The following is a 24,458-nucleotide window of genomic DNA, read 5'->3' as shown; positions in this document are numbered from 1 at the left end:
ACCACAGTGTAAATCGTATCTGTACTGTATGGACATGGATGACGTAAGCAGCAACCAAACCATGAGTTTTATAGTTTTGTTATTCTAGGCAGTTGCCTAGGGCCTGGAGAGAGTCATTCTGGCAGTTGATTAAAGGGAATCCGAGGTGAGAGGGATGTGAAGGCTGCCACATTTCTTTCCTTTGAAATAATGCACATTGCCTGGCTGTCCTGCTGATCCTCTGCCTCTAATACTTTAAAAGGATACCCGAGGTGACATGTGACATGATGAGATAGACATGGGTATGTACAGTGCCTAGCACACAAATAACTATGCTGTGTTCCTTTTTTCTTTCTCTGCCTGAAAGAGTTAAATATCAGGTATGTAAGTGGCTGACTCAGACAGGAAGTGACTACAGTGTGACCCTCACTGATAAGAAATTCCAACTATAAAACACTTTCCTAGCTGAAAATGCCTTCTGAGAGCAGGAAAGAGATAAAAAGGGTCAATAGTTCATAGATTTTGGCTTTGGCATACTTCAATGAATAGATCATTGAGCAAAAACAATAAAACAGTTAAAACTTAGAGTAGATTTAAACACAACATAAAACTGTGGAATATCTTAAAAAGTCATTTTTAGGAGAAGGAAGTTAGGTACAAAAGTTTATTTATTTCGTTTATTTTCACCTCGGGTGTCCTTTAAGCCATAGACCCTGAACAAGCTTATGCAGGTCAGATGTCTGTGACAAATCCGACAAGATTAACTGCATGATTGTTTCAGGTGTGTGATTCACTACTGACCAGTAACATCAGCAGGGCTGCCAGGCAACTGGTATTATTTAAAAGAAAATATATATGGCAGATTCCATAGGTCCCACACCTTTTTAAAAGAGCCAAAGTGACGGTTTCATTCATATGCAATAAAGAGAACAGTATGTTAAGCTACGTTCACACGCTGGATTAATAAACTCGGCGGCTGATAAGGCCTACATCATTACAAAATCTGTATGGGCTTTACCAACATCCGACTTACCCCCAAGCGCGTTTTCCTAGCAATTAGGTAACGGTTACGTGAAGTCTGTGGCCTTGCTTGTGTGTGGCGGAACTCATGATGCAGAGGCATGTGACTAGTTTGATCAGGTGATCAATTTGTAACGCTGTGATTTGCTGGTCTTATTTTTTCAGGATACCTTAACACACACTCTGCAGCCTATAGGCGGCCCAATTCTTCTCTAGCAATACTATTAATTTTACTCCTAGCTTATTGAACAGCATGTTAACAGGATGGTCAGCGGTGGGTTTACACCTGAAAAACCTCTCAACAGGTAAAAATAAGCCACTCCCACTAAAACTCCTCTGAGGTAAGTCATACTTTTCTGAAGATGTAGGCCCCTTTCACTAAACCTATTGCGTTACGGGTGCTTTGTAACGCGGCTTACCACACCTGTGTGGCGGGTGCGTTGCGGCATGATAACACACTGCATGCTCGGTGTTACCAGTAACCACGTGTTAACAGTAGAGGTGAAGCATTCTGTTCACCGACTGTATGCTTCACTGTACCTGACGTAATATGAGGATAAAGTGCGGCGCCGTTGTCAGGATCCGTTGCGTTCCTGCTGTCACAGGGAATGCAACTCCACTGTAAACATGGCCTTAGTGTTTCCCCGGGGCCCCCATTTCATATAAATAAGTGGTCCCAACCAAAATGCTGCAAGCATGAAGCGGCTGTTGGTCTATAAGGTCTCCACTGGGTCCCCTCCACTAGACTAGCTCCCATGTATGATAATAGGGGTAGGAGAACACAAATTCTCGCTGTAGCAGGCCTTCGATCTATCGGTGTGATCCGCCCTGTGTTTACCTTTTGCGGATCCCTCTGGTGCAGTTTTGGATCTTCTGCAGGATGAGCAGCCGGCCCCCATTTTTCCAGTGAGTCCGGTAAGCTCGGTTTAACGTCTGCCTGCCTAGTGAGCTTCGATACAACAGATACTAGTGACCGGGTCTGCTCACAGCATAGCAGCCTGGCAGAGGGACACTTGATGGTTGCTCTAAAAGTTCAGAAGAAAAGTTTGATGCTCTCTGCTGTTCTGGCAACCACGTTTCTCCTCCCTGGGGGTGGCCCTTGTGGTTAATGGCAGCCAGCCAGTTGTTATAGAGACTTCTGCTAACAGTCCATCAGCCCTGAAGAGCAGTTACCGAGGCCAACTGTAAACACTAGCACCAGCCAGGCTGTTGTGCTGCTGTGCATGCTGAGACAGTTTCGCTTTCTCACTCACACTTGCTTACACAGCCAATCATAAATCATCTGCCACTATTCTGCCTGTATAGGTGGCCATACACTGGTAGATGGCCGCCCGATGTGCCCAAAGATAGATCCCTCTCTGATCCAAACCTGATCTAGTCCTGTCACACACTGCCAATAGCTTTATAATAGATTTCAGCTTAAAATCTAAAGAAAAAAAAAATGTATGGAACCGCCACAGAGCAGGGGCAGCTGACATGTCACCCCTCATCTAATAGCCATAACTCCCAACTGTCCCTCTTTTGACGGGACAGTCCCTCTTTCGGTCCCAAATCCCGCTGTCCCTCTTTCTTCCTCATTTGACCCTCTTTCAGGATTAATGTACATATATGTATTTTTCTACTGAAAAATGTGTCTAACTGACTCTAAACTTTATTCCCAGCCTTTAAATTGATAATTTCTTATTTCCATAGGTTAACCTAAAGGTGCCCACTAACGTTACAATTTTTGTCATCAGATGCAATCTTTCGACGCACTTTTTACAATCGTAAGTAATCGGAAGGTATGGATTGTTCCCATAAACAGGTCGATTAGGGCATTTTCTCTCTTCAGATACAATCATAAAATCCAATATTCGGATCAATGGAATTTTCAGTTCCAATCAACCAAAGAATCATTTTAAATCGATTTTCACCAAACACTGCACAGTTTTCCAGTACAATTCAATTATAAATATCACGTCAAAAGATCACATCTGACTAAACTATTATATCAGTATTAAGCACCTTAATGGGAATCCGAGGTGAGAATAATATGGAGGCTGCCATATTTATTTCCTTTTAAGCAATACGAGTTTCCTGGCTGCCCTGCTGGTCCTCTGCCTCCAATACTTTCAACCATAGACCCTGAACAAGCATGCAGCAGGTCAGGGGTTTCTGACAATATTGTCAGAACTGACAAGATTAGCTGCGTGCTTGTTGCTGGTGTAATTCAGTTCACTACTGCGGCAAATAGATTAGCAGGACTCCCAGGCAACTAGCATTGTTTAAAAGGAAATAAATATGGCAGCCTCCATATCACTCTCACCTCGGGTTCACTTTACAGGAAAATGAACCAGGATAGAAAGGACCAGTGTGGTTTGAATTGTAAAACAACATACAGTATTTTTATCATGAAATCTTTATGACATGCATGACTAGGGGTGTGCAGGGGGCATGATTAGGGGTGTGGAATGGGCGTGGCTTAAATGTCCCTCTTTCTTATCTCAGAAAGTTGGGGGGTATGTAATAGTACTCCCCTGGGGTGCCTGCAGAATGTTCGCAGCAGAGCGCACTCACCTGTCCTGCCAATGCGCTCCCTCCGGTCCCAGCCAGCTGCCAGTTCTCCATTGCTTGGGGGCGTGTACATAGTCACATGACGCCACTGGGTCAACAGACAGCCAGCAGTGATGGAGAGAGAAGTACACGGGTGGAAGCGCGCTGAACAGAGAGCTGCGAACGCTCTGCGGCGAGCACTCTGCATCAAATTGGGGCCCCCGGAGAGAAAAAAAAACTTGGGGTGAGACCTGGGGGGGGGGGGGGTCCCCTCAGCTTGTCGATCTACCACAGCTACCGCTGTGCCCCCACCCCCAATGGTGCCAAGTTGAGGCGTCGATCTTTGGCGTCGATCACAATGGTCGAATCTGCCAGGGAAAATCGATTAGTGTATGGATACAGCAAAACTATTTGATTGCTATCAATTAAATGGGCATAATAACATTGTTTTAAGGTGCCCATTAATGGTGCAATTTTTAGTGAATGATCATATTTTCGATCAGATTATTTCCTTGAGGCTGGTTTTACACTTATTTTTTGCATCAATGACCCTGTGGCAGACTGCGCCAACAGGATCATATACATAGGCACGCCCCCTGCGCAGTGATGTACTCCCTGCTGGAAAGTATGTACGTCACTGATTTCCATTGGTCCGTGCATGCAGCCCTTGTGACGGATCAGCCCCCTGCGGTTAGAAAAACCAAGATAAAAAAAAAATAAAAATAAAAAAATCAAACAAACCTGGCGCTTCTTCCAACCACTAGAAGTCTTGGTGGTCCCTCGCTGATGTTCCAGTGTTCTCCCTATGCTCTTTTAGCCGGGTGCTTTACCCGGCTACTATTGGTGAGCACACGGCTGTCATCGGCTCACCTCCTTCTCTGCTGTAAGCAGAGTTGTGCAGAGAAGCGCCAGCCCTGCATTCTATCATCTTGCACCACCGGGCTACTTTTTCATGTCACCCACCTACTTTTTCATGCCACCCGGCTGGAAAAAAATTCTGGGGAGAATACTGCGTTCCATTCTCCTTCAGGGTCCCACCTTCAGGCCTGGGTCATGGGCTTATGCACCCTGTCGCCGGGAGCGTTCTGCACTTGCACAGTAGTACTGGGTTGCTAGGCCTGGGTCACCGGCCTTCGGGAAAGTGAAAGTGGGACCCTGGAGGAGAACACACAGACTTCTAGGAGTTGGAAGAAGCTCCAGGTAAGTAAAGCTTTTTTTATCCTTATCTCGGTTTTGCTTTTAAAGAAATTATTGTTCTGCTTGTTACATTTTTTTCATAGATATGAGCATAACAGGCGAGGAGATGATCGCAAGTTGGATTCTTTAGTGGTGTAGATCAACTAAATACAATCTTTTATTTCAATCTGAATGATCTTGTCGAAAATGTGATCATTCGCTAAAAATTGTACCATTAATGGGCACCTTTAGGGGATTATTTATAACGGTGGCGATCTGATGGACAGAAAAATTGTAATTATTTCCACTGTTCTGTTAATCAGCTGATTGTCGCATTTATAAACGTGGTATCACTATTCACCACTTCCTGTTTCCATCCCCTGTCTGCATTAACTTCTGCCAATATCAGGCAGGGCAGCCTGTTCCATTCTATGGAGGAGGGAGGCTGATCAGAAGAAGCAAGCTCCTATACCAACAATACACACACCAGATTTTCCTCAGCTGAAATGATTGTGATGGGCTCTGCTGAACAAAGTCTAGAGTGCGTACATAGCTCAGCTCAACCAATCAGAATGCTTGTTTCACACAACAGCTAAAAACCTGATTGGTTGCTCTGGGAAAATGCTTCATTTTACTCCCGTTCTGTTTCTATAACCCCTCCCCTTCTGCTTCTCCTCACATATTTGGATGTACTGTATGTATCCAGTGGTACATGTTCCTGAGGTACATATTTAGCCAGCTATAATTAGGCTCTGGTCTATGCTGGGGTGGAGACGTTACCATTAACATTCCTCCCAAAACAAAAAGTTCAAAACCATCATTATGAGTGGAAACATTCTGTGTGTTTAACTGGAAACAGCACGATATTCTGTAATAGGCTGGGTCTCTGGCTGTTTATTCACTGTTAGGAAACAGTCAGTCTCCTTTAAAGTGCACCTGTCATAGTGGACTGTACTTTAGAGGTCACTGCTCTGTTAAAATGAGGTTTCCAGGGTAGAAAAATCAGTATCCTAAAGGCTTAAAGTGTACCAGAGACCAAATAATAGAAAGAATCAATACTTACCCAGGGTTTCCTCCAGCATCATAAGCACATCTGATTCCCTCTATTATTAGGTTTCTGGTTTACTTTAAGGCTGGATTCTCACATTTAGATGCGTTGCATTGCAGCATGCTTTTTTCAATAGGATGCAACGCAACTCAATGCAATGCATCTAAGTATAAATCCAGCCTAAAGTATCTGGGTGGCATGGTGATGTAGTGGACAGCACAGTCACATTGCAGCGCTAGAGTCCCTGATTCAGACCCTTGGCCAGGACACTACCTACATGGAGTTTGTACATCCCTCATGTGTGTGTGGGTTTGTTCTAGGCACTCAGATTTCCTGATAAGTTAATTTGTCTCTTTTAACACACGCACACACACAATATCTGTTGCTCTTAACAATCGTGCAGTGATCATGAGATCAATGGTTGGGGCACAACATGCTGCTCAGCTATAGCAGAGGGTATAGTTCAATGCAGAGGGGAGGAGGGACAACAGAATGGTGCTTGTGTGAGAAGACCCACAGAGGGACATGTTAGTGGCATCATCATGTACTCTCAGTGGTGTAGCAATAGGGGGAGCAGAGGTTGCCACTGCATCGGGGCCCTTGGTACAGAAGGGCCCTGAGGGGCCCACCCCTCACCCACAGTATTAGCTCTTTATTGGTCATGTGCTCATAATAATCACTTCAATAGAAGCCTTGAATAGTAGTTATCACTAACATGCTGTTCCCATGGCCGGATTTCAGGCAAGGCTACAAAAGGCCATGGCCTAGGGCACCAGGAAAGCAAGGGGCGGGCTGTGAGCAGCAGGGCGGCAGTTGCAATGAGCCTGCCGAACATTCGTCCAGCAACACAGAGTTTGCACATAGCGGAGGGTGGTTACCAACAGCCGGAACTGGCACTTGGGGGCTGAAGGGGCACCGAATGGGGACTTACAGTGATCTCTGAGCTGCCTGTCACTCATCAAATTTGCCGCTCGCCAAGGAGCTCATAATCTAATCCCTGTCATCATGTCACTAACCGTCCTCAAAGGGGCTTACAGTCTAAACCAGGGGTCTCAAACTCGCGGCCCGCACGGGGCAAATCGCACAGGGCAATCCGCCGGCATTTCCTGGAAGGGGCAGAGCTTTCAGCTTCAGCTCTGCCCCTCCTGACGTCAATCGCGGCGCATCGCCGCCTCTGCCCGCCCCCCTCTGTGAAGGAAGAGTGAGAGGGGCGGGCAGAGGCGGCGATGCGCCGCGATTGACGTCAGGAGGGACAGAGCTGAAGCTGAAAGCTCTGCCCCTTCCAGGAAATGCCGGCGGATTGCCCCGTGCGATTTGGGGGCTCTGCAGCCCTCGTTTTGATGCAGGGACATGGCGGATTACTTGTAATGGGAGCACTGAAGCAAACTGTAAGGTAAAATAGGTAAAATAGTTCGCTTCAGTGTGAATTTGATTTTGAAATAAAAATCAATGCAAGGGACGGGGGGGTGGGGGGCTGGCGGGAGCTATTGATTGATTGATTGATTCCCTTATGCGGCCCAGCCTTATCCTGACTTTGCCTCCTGCGGCCCCCAGGTAAATTGAGTTTCAGACTCCTGGTCTAAACCCTTCCGTGTTGGGGGGAGAGTTTAGGGTGCTGTTGCCAGGGGGCAGCTGGTGATAGTGGGCCTTGGACAGTAAAAAGTACAAATCCAGCCCAGCCTGTTCCCCATCACCTACTTGCACCTCTGACACTGTGGTTGTCTTTGGCAGGTTTTGGTGCGCCGTACCAATTGCTATGTATAAAGTGCTTGGGGGGCGGCCGCGGGGGTTTCAGGCAATGTAAAACTTGCACTGGGGCCCATAGCTCCTTAGCTATGTTACTGTGTACTCTATAAAGTGCTGTGGAGGATGTCATCGTAGGTAAATAACAATATTTGTGAGAGAAAAGCAAAGGGAATTCCTAAACCGGGGCTGTGAGCAGATGTGAAAACAAACCTCTGGTTTATTTTTATTTCAAGGGTGGTTAAAATAAAACACCATATACAACCACGAGCCACACCCATTCCATTCCACTGAGGCACGCTATACTTATTACCGGGGCTGGTTCTAGTGACAATTAGGCCCCCCAGGAAAAATAAATCTGCGGCCACCCCTGAGAGACACCTCCAAATCAGAAAGCGGCTAAATTTCCCCTTAGGGCCCTTGAGCCAGCGGTTGTGCCCCCCCCCCCTCCTTACCTGTCTTCCCTGGGGCAGTCTTCTGCAGGGCTGCATATCTCCTGTTCTGGCTGCCGTGCTCTTCTGTCAGTCCATGACTCCCTGCATTTCCATAACTTCATCCTTACTGGGGCACGTCTCCTCCAAGACCCGACACGTGATTACATGATATCACGCCACAGGTCGCAAAGACGATGAAGCCAGTGGTGGTTAAAGGAAACCAGAGATGGCAAATTCTTGCTCGGGGCTTCCTCCAGCCCCATAAACATGTCTGAGTCCCTCGCCATCCTCCCGTGGTCTGCCGTTCAGCCCCAATCAGTCCCGGTAACTGGCAGTCAGTCTGGGTCTACTGCGCATGCGTGGGAGGTCCATGCAGACGCAGAAGACCCAGACTGGACCAGGGCTGATTGCTGCTGAACAGCAGACCGCTGGAGGATGGCGAGGGACTCAGACATGTTTATGGGGGCTGGAGGAAGCCCTGGGTAAGTATCAAATCTTTAGAATTTGACATCTCTGGTACACTTTAAAGATGGAAGTGAGAGCCACAGACTGACAGAGGTGTTCGACCACCGGGACAGGTGAGACGCTATGCTGCCAAAGACTCTGCAGGGGCCCCAGGGAGCAAAAGTTAAGTTGGAGAGGAGAAACCTTGAGGAGCCCCTGCAAGCTCTAAGGCCCTTAAGCAATTGCCCCTTTTGCCTCTATGGTAGCATCGGCCCTGCTTATTATAGCATTCTAGAGGAGAGAATACACCAGAGCCACAGATTCCCATCACTTCTGTGCGTTTTCACCTTCCATGGAAAGGCCACTCCTCTTCCCGTCTATTGTGGCATCGGTGGCAAAAAGTGGCTGACACAGCCCTAAAAAGGCACAGATGGAGAGTCAGAGACAGGAGGCGCGGGAGAGAGTGGAGGGCTTACCTGCCATGTCTGTAGGACCTGGGCTGAAGGGAGCCTCTATCTGGAAGAGAAAGAGAGATATTGCTTAGGGATAATCACAAATGACCACACTAAAGAAGCCCACAGATCTAGCGATGTATGGGCAGATCGATCAAGAGACAGATCTCTCCGATTGAAGGTAGATCTGTTGGCTGCCCATACACGCCACAGGCCAATTCCTGATTCATTTCAGGATAAAATATATCGGGAACTGGCTTTGCAAGGCCACCTCGCCGCATCCCCCCAAATGTTACTGTATATGTGGCCCCTGGTGCCTGGCATTAACATACTTAACCTGTCTGCTGCCACCACTAGTGTCCAGGCCTCCAGCTTCCGCATTGTCGCTGCAAGTGGCTGACGGCGTATAGCATGTGGGGCTAAGTGTGTGACGTCACATGGAATAAGACTACGGAAGGTGAAATGCTGGATAATAGTGGCAGCAGACAGGTTAGGTATTATAATGCACAGGGGGCACAGTGGCCGGGGGTTCCATTACGTTTGTGATATCACACGCTGTTAGCACCACATGCATGATCAACCACGTCAGCCTGAGATTTTTCAGTATGTCCGATTGATACATTCGACCAATTTTGCCCCAAAATAGGCCAAATGATGGATCGGGCATGCTTGTTGTGGCACTAACTTTAATGCCATTCGTTAATCGTTATCAAATCAGATGGTCGATCGGTCGCAAAAAGATGTATGGCCACCTTACGGGCTTGACGTATTCCAACCTGTCAGATCTTTAGACAACAACCCCCCAAGGGTTCCATCATGTGTAGCACCATTGTCACTCCTTCCCTCACCATAGAAACATTGGCTGTAGCAGCGGGATGCATCTGTATGAAGTTTATACACCGCGTCGTCACCAACAGGATTGAGCTCAATCCTGATGAGCAACTCCAGTCTAGTGTGTAGCTTACGTTCTGTACTTTGGTGTGTAAAGCTATGTAGACAATCTAAATTCCTGTCGCTCAATCCTACTCCAAACATCCCAGTGTCTCTAACATCTCACCTCACTGATCAGGAGCCTTGCTGATTGGATCCTGATCACATGATCACTACGAACACCGCTAATAGTGTTGATGATCACCGCTTCAGCAGGAGGGGTGGACCGGCTCTCACCTCTCCTCACCCCAGACGATCGTCATTCACCCTCTGCAGTGCACAAGCTTCCAGGAACACACTGCCTTTAGTAATGCGTCTTAGCTTTATGATGTCATCAAGCCGGGACCCAGTACTTAGGCTGTATGAGGCTGGATGCTGATCTGAGAAGAGGGGGAGCTGCTCTCCACTTGAACTAGGGGAGGTGAGTAGATCAAGACCACCAATGGACCTACTGGGCCACTAAGGAATCTGAGGGGACCACTGACCACCAGGGAAACTAAAAGGAAAAGAAAGAGAAAGAAAAGAGAAAAACAGAAAAAGACCCCAGGTAGTACATGGAAGAAGTGATTCATACCCCACATATCTAATCAAAATCAGCCTCAGAGTCTCATATATTTACTCCAACGGCACCAATTTTTTTTTCAAATTGGGTTTAAAGGTCAGTTAATATGCTTGCTAATTTCTCGTGTCATAAAAGTTGAGACTCATTTTAACTCCGTCAGTTTGAACCACTGGTTGTTTTCAAACCTTTAACCTGCTGGGCGTTTCAATCCCCGCGGCCGCATGGCCACAGGAGGGTTTTTTTGGCCCGATTTTTTTTTTTAGATCATGTAGCTAGCCTAGCGCTAGCTACATGATTGTCCCCTTTCTGCTGCCTCCCTCCCACCCTTCCGATCGCCGCCGGCGATCACGCCCATAAGGAAATCCTGTTCTGAATGTGATTTCCTTTAGGGCTTCCCCGTCGCCATGGCGATGAACGGAGTGACGTCATCGACATCGTGACGTCACAGGGACTCCTGATCCACCCCAAAGCGCAGCCTGGGTCTGGTAGCGGCGGATCGGCGGCGATCGGGGCAAACATGCAGCTAGCAAAGTGCTAGCTGCGAGTTTGAAAAAAAAAAATCATCAAAATCGGCCCAGCGGGGCCTGAGCGGTGCCCTCTAGCGTCTCTGGACAAGCACAGCTCGTCCAGAACGCTAGGGAGGTTAACCTAGTACTCACATCCAATTTTGATTGGTCGATGACTGGACAATTTTACAATCTCCACGTAATATGAGGGCAAACAGATTTTGAATACTTGGGGCTTGATTCACAAAAGAGTGCTAACTGTTAACTGTTTCGCGCGAAATCATTAGTTTTCGTGCGAATATTTGCGTTTGCGTGCAAAATTGATAATGATTTCGCACGGAAACCTTTAATTGCGCGCGAACGCGAAAATTCACACGAAAACGGCCGTGCTAACAGTTTGCACTCTTTTGTGAATCAAGCCCCATGAATGACACATATTGTTTAGGTAAGCTCTCATACTAGGTTAAGACATGGCCAGATTTGAGGCAAGGCCACCAAGGCCATGGCCTAGGGCACCAGGAACAAAGGGGTGGGCACCCACTGGCACACTCAAGCAGTTAAAATGCCAAACATGTAAATGGCAGCAGTCACAGACCCGGTCCGCAGCAGTGAAGGACATTACAGGATGGGGGAGAACAGCACAGGACAAGAAAAGCACAGGAAATGGACGGGTTGGTGCCTTGGGTGGTAAAATGAACATATCTAGCCCTGGGTTGAGACTGTAAAAATCGGCCAATAATTGGACAATCAAAACTAGATATGTGTTCCAGGATTTAGGCCTGGTCCTCACTGGCTGCATTTGCGCGGTGTTTGCATTTTTAAAAGTGTAGCATGCATTTTCATTGCAGTATATCTGAGTGAAGCAATCCTCTTCTTATTATACCTAAGCTAATTATTGAAAGTCCTGGTATTATCTTCCATTAATTAGATTCTACACCTAGTAATTGCTTTTACTGCACACTAACAGATAAGTCTCACATCCTCCCCAGTGCCTCTGGCTAGAAGTGACAGCTCTCTAGAGGCAGCCTTTCCAGCAGTCACCATATGTCCCCAATGCCTCTTGTAATTAACCCCTGCTGTACACAATGCCAGCATTCCAAGCTGTAACTACAGACAGTCCCTAATGCTAGGTACACACGATGCAATTTCCTGTCCAATCAATGGGTAATCTGACAGGAAGTTGCATCGTGTGTACATGTCCAAACTACTACCAATCGATAACGGGATCAATTTTCCTGTGATAACTTGGGAAAATCAATCCCATTATCAAGCAGATTTTAGGCCATGATTTTTTAATTCTTGTGTGTCACAGTACGGGTAACACTTGAGCATTTGCAAAGCTTTTTTATGGAATACGGATGAAAATGAGTGCTACTACATTGATCTAAAGGCCCATACATACAGTAGGTTAAAGTCGTCCGGGAACGACCGCTTCTCCCGATAATCCGGCATCTGTAGAGCAGCCCAGACCACAGCCCAGCAAGCGATGCGCTGACAGATCAACTCAGCCGATAGCTTTGTTCTCGCCGCTCACCCCACATGCCGCATGACGTCACATCTGTGCTGCTCCGGTGGCCTTACGTGCCCCTCCCCCCCAAACTTGGCCGATAGCTCAATTCGTGCCACACGCCCCGCATGCTGTGTGATGTCACGTATGTGCTGCTCCTGCGGCCTTACGTGCCCCTCCCCCCCAACTTGACCGATCGATGGCCGATAGCTTTGATCTCGCCACTCACCCCACATGCCGCATGACCTCACATCTGTGCTGCGCCGGCAGCCTTACGTGCCCCTTCCCCCCCAACTTGGCCGAGTGTTGGCTTTGTTCTCAGCACTCGCCCCGCATGCTGTGTGACGCCAACTCTGCTTTATCTATGGTTGATAGCTTTGCCACTCGCTCCGCATGCCGACACATCTGTGCTGCTCCGTTGGCCTTCCGCCCCAGTCCCCCTGCCCCCCCGCATTGCAACAGTATGCATCATCAACCTGCACGCTGAATAAGCATTTATACAACCTTGGCCTTGTGATGTCACCCGAAATATCCTGTCCTGATCCCCGTTGAGTGACATCAAATCATCAATAAAAAGAAATAAAAAAAACAACATTTATTTATGGCTCCAATGTACTCAGGTATAACCACCCACACTGCACACATACATACAAATGACTAAAAGCAATACTGATGTGCAAAATGCATTAACCTTAAGCAACCAATCAATCTTAATGTCTAATCATGGCAAAACAGTAGGAGTGGATTTCTGGTTGCCATGGGAGACTGCACTTTGCTCACTGCCGTGTTATATAAGCCTGATGACAGTGGGCAGTGCAGTGAAGACCCCTCCTGGAATGCAGATCATTCTGTACCTATGCAGATACTTGCCCAGCTCCTCAGCAGACAGATGACAGACCTGTGTGTGGATGGCAGGCAGGCAGGCGGTCGGACCTCACCATGGCAGATATATAATGTTTGGGGTGGAAAACATCATGCAGAGGGAGCGAGAGCAGCGGAGGAAGATGGGAGGCAGAGTGACGCAGGAGGAGATGGAAGAACGGAGATATTAACCACTGAACTACCAGGCAGGAAAAACTGTGTGTGCTCGTCTGATAGCAAGTCATCTTCTCTATCCAGACACCAAACCGCCCTTTCTGTTCATTAGACACAGAGTTCCCACAGTGCACTGATATTCACTCTATGCCCGGCACCAGGGGTGGCCTATGAGCTGTGTGACTCGTGTGACCCACAGGGTGCCAGAGATACAATCAAGGGGAAGAGGGCAGGGACATCATGCCAGTTATTTACATAACATCGTTGTTCTGCCAAGTACATATTGCGGAGCCGCTGCATGAGTTGGGTGCTGAGTGGTGCCACTAATAAAAAGAAAAGTAGATAATTTAACCACTTAACGACCAGCTAACGCCGATAGGCGGCGGCTGGTCGTTTGTGGTTTTACATGGAGGCCGTTCCATGTCAGATCACGGAGGGTGTCTCCGTGAACAACCTGTGAGCCTCCGATCGCAGCTCGCAGGCTAATTGTAAACAGACGGAGAAGAAATCCCCGCTGTTTACATCAATACGGCACTGCTGCGCTGCAGCGCCATAAAGGAGATCGGCGATCCCCGGCATCTGATTGGCCGGGGATCGCCGCCCTGTGATAGGCTGAAGCCTATCAGGGGCGGCGCAGGATGAATCGCCGTCCTGTACCGCCCATGGAGCGAAGGGGAGGGAGGGAAGGAGAGAGAGGTAGGAATCGCGCTGCGGAGGTGGGCTTTGAGGAGCCGCCCCCGCTCGGCCACACGGAGCGGCGGCGATCAGACCCCCCCAGCAGGTCATCCCCCTAGTGGAGAGCCCACGCAGCACAGATCATTCAAAACAGCCCTGGTCCTTAAGTGGTTAAAGAGAATCGGTAATGGAAAAACCCTTAGCCTCTGGAACCTAATGAGGCTTCCCCTGTCCTCCTTACCCTCCGGGATCCAGCGCTGGCAGCCCCTGACAATACAGCCGACAAGCCTGTCGGTTGTGGCACGGTAGTGCCTGCAACATTTACCTTCCCGGCTCCAGTGCAGGCGTGGCTTTCCGATAGGCGGAAATAGCCGAGCCCAATCGGGTGCACTCTACTGCGCAGACGCAAGCCATCTGCGCCGTAGAGCAGACCCGGCTGGGCTCGGCTATTTCCGCCTGAGCCCGATTGGAAAGCCGTGCCTGCACAGGACGGTAAATATTTACATGGACACTGTTCGAGGGCTGCCAGTGCTGGATCCCAGAGGGTGAAGACTCATTAGGAACCAGAGGCTTCCCCCTCCCGAGGTAAGTACCCCCCAGGCCCAGGGGCTAGTTTTTTGTTACAGATTCTCTTTAAATTACCAGTATTTTACTATGCACTAACCAACATCCAATCTCACTTTAACTCTTCCCTCTTAATGCCTGAAAAAGCACCCCCCTCCCCAAGTGCCTAAAACAATCCCCCGCACCTAAAGCCTAGCCAACCCTTTAAGTGCCTAAAATGAGCCCAGATGCCTAACCCTAATCCCTCCTGTAAGTGTCTAAAATGAACCTCATAACCCCGGCGCCCAAATGACCGCTATTTTTAGCAGATTGTCTACAACCATTATTTCCTATGTACACAGAAGGAATCTGCTCTCCCCAGGCGGTGGTAACCAATGGCTCTCCCTCTACCCTGTGGCGCTTTTTAGAGTAACCCCTGGTAACACCTGGATATAATAGAACTTCTGCTACAGTAAACCTGTTTTTTTGGACCCTGCGGTACTATGTATCCACTATAGTGAAAAGTGGTATCACATACATCAAACGTCAGTCAGAGAACCATGAGCTGTAGTCGGTGGGCGGGCTGGCAGTCACTTGTAGTCTGCTTGCTATCTGCACACTACTCTGGGCCTGCGTGGATTACCTCAAAAGCACCAGCCGGTGATACCTATACTTCCTGTGCAAGCTAATGCCTGATTACTGAAGAAATTGCCTGTCCCATGTGATTTGCTTGTGCATGGCTGCAATGCTACAGTGTCATTTAGGCTGCTCAGAAATGTTGACAGAAGAGCACACTAATTACCAGGGCCGGTTTAAGCAACAATGGGGCCCCAGGGCAAAATAAACCTGGGGGGCCTTTTTTGCAGCTGGTATAGTCAGGGTGTGAAGTCCCAATCGGTCGGAGCTCCACATTCTGGCTATCCCAGCCTGCATGGGGGACAAGGGGTTAAAAAGTTTCAGGAGGGGGGACCCCACATAATATTTTTTTTTTTAAATTCCCACACTCTAAACATAAAAAAAAAATTGGGAAAATAGGAAAAAATGCCAGGGATCTTCATACAGCCATTTTGCGGCTGTATAGCGATTCCTGGCCAAAGCGCTGCGGCTGCGTATGGACCCCCTGGAAACCCCGTCAGGAAATTTATTGCGCTTTCGTTTGATGCATGTAAAATTACACTACCGTTAGGTTTGCTACTAAAAGTTACATTTACCGCATTTAAAAGTATACTTTTTTCCTTCTAAACTTTAAAATCGATTTTCTCAAACACTATAAGGTCTTTTTGAATAATTGTTTTTTCCTCTTATTCCTAATGATCTCCTTAACATATCCTGCAAATTTAGGGTTTCTAGCATTTAAGGTGGATTTGCTATTAACCATTAAAGTCGGCAGGTTTTTTTTCCTCTGAAACTTTAAAATCGATTTTCTCAAAAACTATAAGGCCGATTTGAATTTTTTTTTTCCTCTTGTAGCCACTGGGGGCCCCTACAAGCTCTGGGGCCCTGGGGCAGCTGCCTCCTTTGCCTTAATGGTAGCGCTGGCCCTGCTAATTACTGTACCTGCGTTAACCAATAAGACCTATGTTCCCTGAAAAGCTGATTATTGCATGCAAATTCCTGCATATTGAGCACTGTGCATTTTGATGTAGCTTAAACCTTGTCTGTGCTCACTTGCTGCAGTATTGAAGAGAAAAAATACTGTCTGCAGCCTCCGCAACTGGCCCTGGTAAGGTGTCCAGTTGGGGCAGACACAGTCGGGCTGTGCGCGCTCCCCCGTTTCACTCCCATGGCCAGGAGAGTTCTGCACCTGCGCAATACTACTGCACAGGATAGTCCCAGCCATGTGAGCGCAACGGGGGAGCGCGCACAGCCCGACTGCGTCTGCTCAGTATGCCCCGGACTGGAGGGTTTTGCGGAGGCTGCAGGCAGCAGAGGCCGGCGGTGAGGGAGTAATCAGGCCAGAGGGGGGTGGCGGACATTCCCGTCTAAGGTTTACTTTAATTAAGATACAGTACTATAGTATACTTTGTGCTTGAGTATGACAATTTCTGATATAGTAAACTTCTAATATAGTAAACTACTTTTCCTGGTCCTTTCGAGTCTACAATAAAAAGATTCTACTGTAATAAGCTATCGAAAAGTCCCTTTGAAGGGAACAGACCTGAGGCCCTACAGCAAACCATGTAAGCAGAAAAAACATAACATTACTTTTGGACCATAAGACGCACATCGGTGTGGCGGACAAAAACCAGGTAAAAAAAAGTTACTAAACCTGGTGCGTCCATAATGCAGGGGCATCCTTTAGAGCTAAACCGCCTTCCCTGTTGATGAGAACTCTCTATCAGGAAGCAAGGATCGGGGCAAAATCAGTGGCTACATCAGTGTCCTTTGACACGAGCGACCAGGCTTCAAATCCTGGAAAGGGTCAGTACCTATTCAGTAAGGAGTTCAAGGTACGACTCCCTAACACTGCAGGGTGGCCTCTTGAGCACTTCGCAGTGACTGCAGCTCTTGAATGCTTTGAGTCTGACAGAAGAAAAGCACTGTACAAATGTATGCATGGATGGATGGATTATTATCTAAGGACAGAGAGTGGACCCAATGCTGTAGGAGGAATACTCTGGCAGTATTAGGGTCATGCACCACCGCTGCACCTGGCTAGTGGTGGAAGGGAGATGATGGTGGTAGGAGTTCAGGAGGGAGGAAAGAGTTTGGGCCTCTCCCAACCAGCTCACTGTCCTGCACTGTTCTCTCCTCTTGGCTGGCTCACACTCACAACATACCTCCCAACTTTTTGAGATGAGAAAGAGGGACACTTAAGCCACACCCCTGTCACACCCCTAATCACGCCCCCGTCACACATACGATAAAGATTTCATAAGAAAAATAGGTTGTTTTATAATTCAAACCACACTGGTCTTTTCTATCCTGGTTCTTTTTCCTTTATTTTAACATTTTAAAATCAGTAATTTATGAGTTTAAAGGATGGGAATAAAGTTTAGAGTCCACCAAACACATTTTTAGTAGAGAAATATATACATTTACATAGAAAGAGGGACAAAGTCCTGAAAGAGGGACAAATGAGGTGGAAACAGGGACAAAGGGACAGGGCTACCAAAGAGGGACTGTCCCTGCGAAAGAGGGACAGTTGGGAGCTATGCTCACAGCACACTATAAACATGCTGCTGCTAATGTGCAGTGGCTTGGCCTCCTTCCTTACCGGCTGCCGCTATACATGCACATATGGCGGGAGCCAACCAGGCCAGAACAAATCAGAACTAAGTTTACTATAGCTAGAGGCTTACTATATCAGAGCTTACTGTATTAGGAGTGATTACCAACAAAAAAAAATCATTATACATTTCACCAGAAGGGGGCACTGCAGGATAATTTTAAAAATTATGCCTTTAGGGACTCCGAGCAGTGCAGAAACTATGGAAAGATGCATATCATTTTAAAGCTCTCGTTCTCTTTCCAGTTATATATAAACCGCCGCCCTACGCCTTTTAGTTTTCGCTATTTTCGCGATTGAAATTGCCGCGGCCGCGATTTCGATCGCGAAAATAGAGAAAACTAAAAGGCGATTTAGGTGTCGTCAGAAAGAGGAGAAAGAGAGCTTTAAAATGATATCCATCTTTCCATAGTTACATTGTATTACACAGGGCGACTTTTTCCTAAAGTCAGCAGCTTCATTCTACGCCCTACGCCTTTTAGTTTTCTCTATTTTCGCGATCAAAATCACGGCCGCTGCAATTTCAATCCCGAAAATAGAGAAAACTAAAAGGCGATTTAGGTGTCGTCAGAAAGAGGAGAAAGAGCTTTAAAATGATATGCATCTTTCCATAGTTTCTGCACTGCTCGGAGTCCCTTTAAGACCACTTTAGATTCTTGGACTTAAAGAGAACCTGAGGTGAGTTTTAAGAATGCCATTAGGACACAGAGGCTCGTTCTGCATACCATCACCAGCCTCTGTGTCTGTACTGTGTCCCCCCAGGCCCCTCCTGCGCTCTGCTGTCCCCATAAATCAAACCGCCGTGCTAGAGACATGCAGCGTGTCGCTAGCAGGCTGTTTACCTCTGAGTGTCTGTCACCGTCGCTCCCCTGCCTCCTCTATAGCGCTGCTCCCCGCCTGCGTCTCTTCCCTCCAATCAGCGGGGAGGGTAAACACTCAGAGGTAAACAGCCTGCTAGCGACACGCTGCATGTCTCTAGCACGGGGCGGTTTGATTAATGGGGACAGCAGAGCGCAGGAGGGGCCTGGGGGGACACAGTACAGACACAGAGGCTGGTGATGGTATGCAGAACGAGCCTGTGTCCTAATGGCATTCTTAAAACCAACCTCAGGTTCTCTTTAACATACAAATTAGTTACACTGTAGGTTCCTGGAAGTGAGACCCTACAGCACTAAACTACTCCACCAATGTGATTGTGTTTGGAGTTTCCTACCGAAGTTTGACTGAATTTGCTGCATGCTTCAGGTGTGTGATTCATGCTTGTTTCAGCTGTGTGATTCAGACACTACTGATGCATGAAAGACCAGCAGGAAAGCCAGGCAACTGATATTTTGCTGCCATATTTATTTCCTTTTAAACAATACCAGTTGCCTGGCAGCCCTGCTGGTATGTTTGGCTGTAGAAGTGCCTGAATCACACCAGAAACAAGCATGCCGCTAATCTTGTCAGATCTGAAAAAAATGTCAGAAACACCTGATCTGCTGCATGCTTGTTTAGGGGCTAGGGCTAAAAGTATTAGAGGCAGAAGATCAGCAAGGTTGCCAGGCAACTGGCATTGCTTAAAAAAAAATTAATATGGTAGCCTGCATATACCTGTCACTACAGTTTATTTATTTAAAGTATTTATATAGCACCGACATATTACGCAGCGCTGTACAGAGTATTGTCTTGTCACTAACTGTCCCTCAGAGGGGTTTACAATCTAGTATCCAGGATACTGAGATTCATATATCTGCTCCACCTACAGTAACATAAAAGTAGCTGTATGTTAATGTTAAGTCTCAATAAAGTTTGTTCTACTGACCATGAGGCTGATCAGACAGTCCCTACCATAGTCATATATCTATGCATGTATCGTGTAGTGCATGTATCATTATCTAGGGCCAATTTAGGGGAGGAGGCCAATTAACTTATCTGTATGTTTTTGGGATGTGAGAGGAAACTGGAGTGCTCGGATGAAACCCACTGACACGGCGAGAACATACAAACTCCTTGCAGATGTTGACCTGGCTGGGATCTGAACCAGGGACCAAGCGCTGCAAGGCGAGAGCACTAACCACTATGCCACCATGCTACAGTTGTCCTTTAAGTGGGGAAGTCAGGGATACAAGTCATTAGTTAGAGATACAAGTCAAGGGTTAGCGTTAATGGGGGATGGGGGATGTTGGTCAGAGGCAGACCCTAGGAAAGAGTTAATGTTAGATGGGGGGGGGGGGGCTAGGGTTAAGTGTCAGGAGCGAGTTAACATTAAATAGGGGTGTTTAAGGTTACACATTGGAAATCGGATTGGCTGTCGGGTCAACAAAGTCCATTTTACTCTCCTATACATCAGCTTTCCTGTCCATTAGTGTAATAGCCCTTATGAATCACCATATTATGCCTACCTTGCTGTCAGTCTGCGTGTTCTCTGCCTCGCTGCTTGCTATGAGCTGTATCTGATCAGCCTAGCAGGGGCTAATGCACTTCCAATGTATATTTAATGAGATGAGAAAGAATAAACCCAATATCTGTTAGCTGACACAGCAGCTCCCTGGCTTCTGTCTCTCTTCACTTCTAATGACAATTCCCTGCAGCCTCACCCTCACCACTCTCTGCCATTGCTGCTTATAGAACTATGCCATATTCCATTATACATACAGTCTCTCTGTTGCTACCTAGAGAATGTCATTCTCATTCTGTACACTGGGGGCAGCAGCGCACCTATGTGGACTTCAAGTGGACCAGAACTCTTGCACAGGACAGAAGGAAAACAGACTAATTCCCCCTCACCTGGGACTAATCACAAGTGTAATTTGATCTCCCAGCTGGCAACACAGCATGTTAACCCTATCTCTGCTTCCAAAAAAGTAGGAAGTAGACACACAGCAAAGAAATATTATTATGCTGTTGCTTATCTTTTAGAGCACAGAGGAAGTTCAGAGTTTAGGTCCGCTTTAAAGAGAAACTGTAACCAAAGAATTGAACTTCATCCCAATCAGTAGCTGATACCCCCTTTCCCATGAGAAATCTTCCTTTTCACAAATGGATCATCAGGGGGCTCTGTATGGCTGATATTGTGGTGAAACCCCTCCCACAGTGTGATGTCAGGACCATGGTTCTGACATCACACTGTGTGAGACTTGTTGCACTGTGGGAAATAACAGCTGTTTCTAACTGCCAAACAAACAAGCAGCATCTCCTTCCACTGACATCACCTGCCACCAGTAAAAATGTCACTATGCGGTAAATATCAGAATGTAAATCGGGGAGAGGAAAGATTTTACAATGGGCAAACACTGAGACTAAATCATTTATACATAATTATTGTAAAAACTAAGCACTTTTTTGTTACATTATTCTTACTGGAGTTCCTCTTTAGGTTTTGCAAACAAGGAAGTAGACTTTGCACTCAGGTATCGTGGGAGTGACTAGTGCTATACAACCACAGGGAATACAGCAACGTAGCGATTGTGCCTCCATGTTACCAGATATCCAACAATCAAGAACGTAAGAAACTGACGTGGACACCAATCATGTGAAGCTTTCATTTATTCCCAATGATAAATGGAGGCTGACAAGCAAGGTGACAGTTTATATATAGTTGTTACACCTATCTGGGTATTGCAGCCGCACACAGACTACGCAGTCAACCATCGTTTTGCGCAGCTTGCGCTTCCTCACAGACTCTGCTCCATGGTGGGGAAAGAGCTCACCACCATGCTGAAGGCGAGACACTAAACAACCCCAACATCTCCCTAATGGGCCGGTGCTGTGTCCGATTGTGCTGCCGCGCATGCGCTGTACGATGCTGTACTGCGAGATTTCCTATTATTTTATGCTGCGGGCTATATCTCCGCAGCCACGTCTCCTACACCCCCCAATTTTGAGGGGATGGGGGACCCCCCAAACTACTTTTGTGCCAAACTGCAGCCTCCAAAACCTGCTAGTTCCCGAGATGGATCAAACAAACATATCGGGAGCCCATGGGTTTTGGGTGGCTCCAGAGATATTTGATGTAATTCCTTTAAATTTGCCACTGAGCATGCACATAACTCAGTGGGGAAAACAACAGCATCCGGGCAGCACGATCGGACACTGCACCGCCCAGTCAGTTTCTGCACATTCCTGGAAGTCTGTCCGCACCTCACGCTGGGGCGCATGACAGTACTTCTGTTCTGGATGGGTCACTTCCTTGTTGCTTGGAGCGTACTCATTCGTGAACACAGTCATGTGCGTTACTCCAGCAACCAGCAATGTCATATGGGAGACGGGGCAGAACAGTAGCACAGCCGTTGTAATGTCAGAATGGGCAGCCCGGAAGCAGCCTTCCTTACTGAGTATTGCGCATGCTCAGTCGGAAGCTAGACATTATCTACCTGAAATATCTCCGCTTCCGCACTATGTACACTCCCGAAATTTTCAGGGGAGGGAGGGGAACCCCAGATCTAGCTCTGTGTCGAATTGCAGCCCCCGAGCCCCGCTAGTTCCCGAGATAGGTTTGCTGCAATCAGTCTCGGGAACCAGCTGGGCTCGAGGGCTGCAATTCGGCAGAGAGCTAGATCTGGGGGTCCCCTCCCTCCCCTGAGAATTTCGGGAGTGTACGTGATGCGGAAGCGGAGATATTTAGGATGTTTTACGTGGCTGCACAATTTAATGGGACGCAGGCTCCTACTGCGCATGCGGGGCTGCCCAATATGCGGGGCTGCCCATTCTGACACTACACCGTGTTAGCTGGTGCTGGAGTACAGGGGTGGGCACACACACACACGTCGTTCACATCAGTGCCGTTTATGCGTTCTTTTCACAGTGCATTGCCCAGTACATTCTGCAAGGTATTGATTTTCCCATATAATTAAATGTGCCTGGTTCACATCTATGTGCTGCGCTGCATTACAAAATCGTACTGTTTGCAATTTCTGTGCATTTCTGCGCGTCGAGCTGTAAAGGGCGCATCAATGCAAGTGAATGGGTCCTCTTTTTTAGCACATAGAAGCGCATGCAAGGGGATAGAAACGCATGTGTTTTTACCCCTAATTGAAAAAACAAACATTCTCTTGTGAAAACAAAGCTTTATTGACAACTGCTACTGCTACAATAAGCAAAACATGCTTAAAAAAAGCGCACCGTAATGCACTGAAACACGCAATAAAGCGCGCACAAATGCATGCGTTTTTTATCATGCACTTTTACAAATTACTCAATGCACCTAATGTGAACGAGGTCTAAAAACTTATCTATACCTTAAGGCAGCGGTTCCCAACGCATGTGTCGCGGCAGCCGCTGGTATGTGTCGCCGAAGTTTCCGTGTCCCTGCTCTGGCTCCTATTTAGCCTCTCAACTGCTGCTGTAACTCCTCCTCTGCTCTGTTTGTAATGAGAGGGCTACAAGAAAATGGCCGTGGGAGTCCACACTCGTGGACAGTCGGCCATTTTTTTGTAGTCCTGCTCTATACAAACAGAGCAGATGAGGAGTTACAGCAGCAGCTAAGGGGCTAAATAGGAGCCAAAGCGGGGACACAGAGGATGCAGTGACACACAGCAGAGGTGAAGTGGGAGGCAGAGCATAGCATAGCTAGTTTATACAGATTTGTACTGCTTGGCTCTGCACTTATTTAGAAGTCTTTGGATATCTAGAAGCAATATTTCTCTGGACATCCTCGGACAGCACCCTGAGAGATGTCCACTCCCACATTCACTGGACAGGACCGCACTAAAAAATTTACATAGTTAGGCAGTATATAAGGCAGCATTTCACATACCAGATCAGTTCTTGTCCTGTCCACGCAGGATGCACTACATCGGAACGTCTGAGGCTTTCCATGCCAGTGAGCAGGGGCTGCTGCCAGAATGCTCCCAGGAGTACTGCAAGCCAGGCTGGTCTGAGGTGGAGAGCATTCGGGCAGTGTAGACGCCAGACGCTACGGAAGCCCACCCAGAGCGCGCGCACGCGCGGAAACCGGAAGTTCCGGTTTACTCGACCCCTGTCAGCTGATCGGGTCATGTGAGGCAGCCAGGAAGGGAACACCAAGCGCCATTACGGGCTCAGGAAGCCTGTCAGCGTCCCACGGAACTTGCAGACGGCAATGGTTGTAGGTAGGCACCTCTTTCGGCTGCACAGGGGGCGTTTTTTTCCTGGGTGGGCTTGTGTGTATTTAAGGCTTCTGGTTTTCAGCCTTCAGTGTGTATCGGCTGACCATGGAGCAGGCTGCTGGATCCTCTTCTCAGGCTGCGGAGCAAGGTTCCAATTCCTCTCTGGTAAAATAATCCTGCTGGTGGGATTGCTTTACATTTATTTTTTATATACATTAGTATATTTTACTGAGGGGCCTTTCTGTTTTGTTCTCTCTCCTTATCTTATACAGCCCAATCCAAGAGATAAAGGAGAAAAACATAAGAAAGCAGAACAGAAAACTGATACAAAGAGATGTTCAATTTGTTCTACTAGGATTCCTATATCTTCAAAGTCTTTATGTCAAAAATGTGCGGATAAAGTTGTGAAGCAAGAATCTTCTGGGGTATTAAAGGAGTTTGTGGGATGGATGAAATCTGAACTATCATCTACCTTCCAAGCTTTCAAAGGGGCTGCTACCCCCACCTCTCCTCCCGCTCCTACCCCTCCCCCTCCTTCAGCACCTACAGAGGTTACTTCAGATAAATCTCACCAT

General features: G+C 47.5%; 1 protein-coding gene across 9 annotated transcripts in view; it reads right to left on the bottom strand.

Annotated features, from left to right (window-relative positions):
• Window positions 1–24,458, bottom strand: part of AK1 (adenylate kinase 1) — a 190,756-nt gene that overhangs the window by 22,609 nt on the left and 143,689 nt on the right. For 5 of the 9 annotated variants that reach the window (XM_068248544.1, XM_068248543.1, XM_068248545.1 and 2 more), the window contains one exon: window positions 8,853–8,892. In XM_068248544.1, coding sequence (XP_068104645.1) covers window positions 8,853–8,892 — 40 coding nt within the window. Of the gene's footprint in view, window positions 1–1,837; window positions 2,177–8,852; window positions 8,893–9,885; window positions 9,930–13,187; window positions 13,211–13,231; window positions 13,348–24,458 lie in introns of those variants that run through there. The other 4 variants (XM_068248550.1, XM_068248549.1, XM_068248551.1 and 1 more) reach the window with 4 other exon arrangements.

The sequence above is a fragment of the Hyperolius riggenbachi genome, chromosome 8, assembly GCF_040937935.1.
Source record: "Hyperolius riggenbachi isolate aHypRig1 chromosome 8, aHypRig1.pri, whole genome shotgun sequence".
Lineage (NCBI taxonomy): Eukaryota > Metazoa > Chordata > Amphibia > Anura > Hyperoliidae > Hyperolius > Hyperolius riggenbachi.
This window is presented reverse-complemented; position numbering and strand designations above follow the sequence as displayed.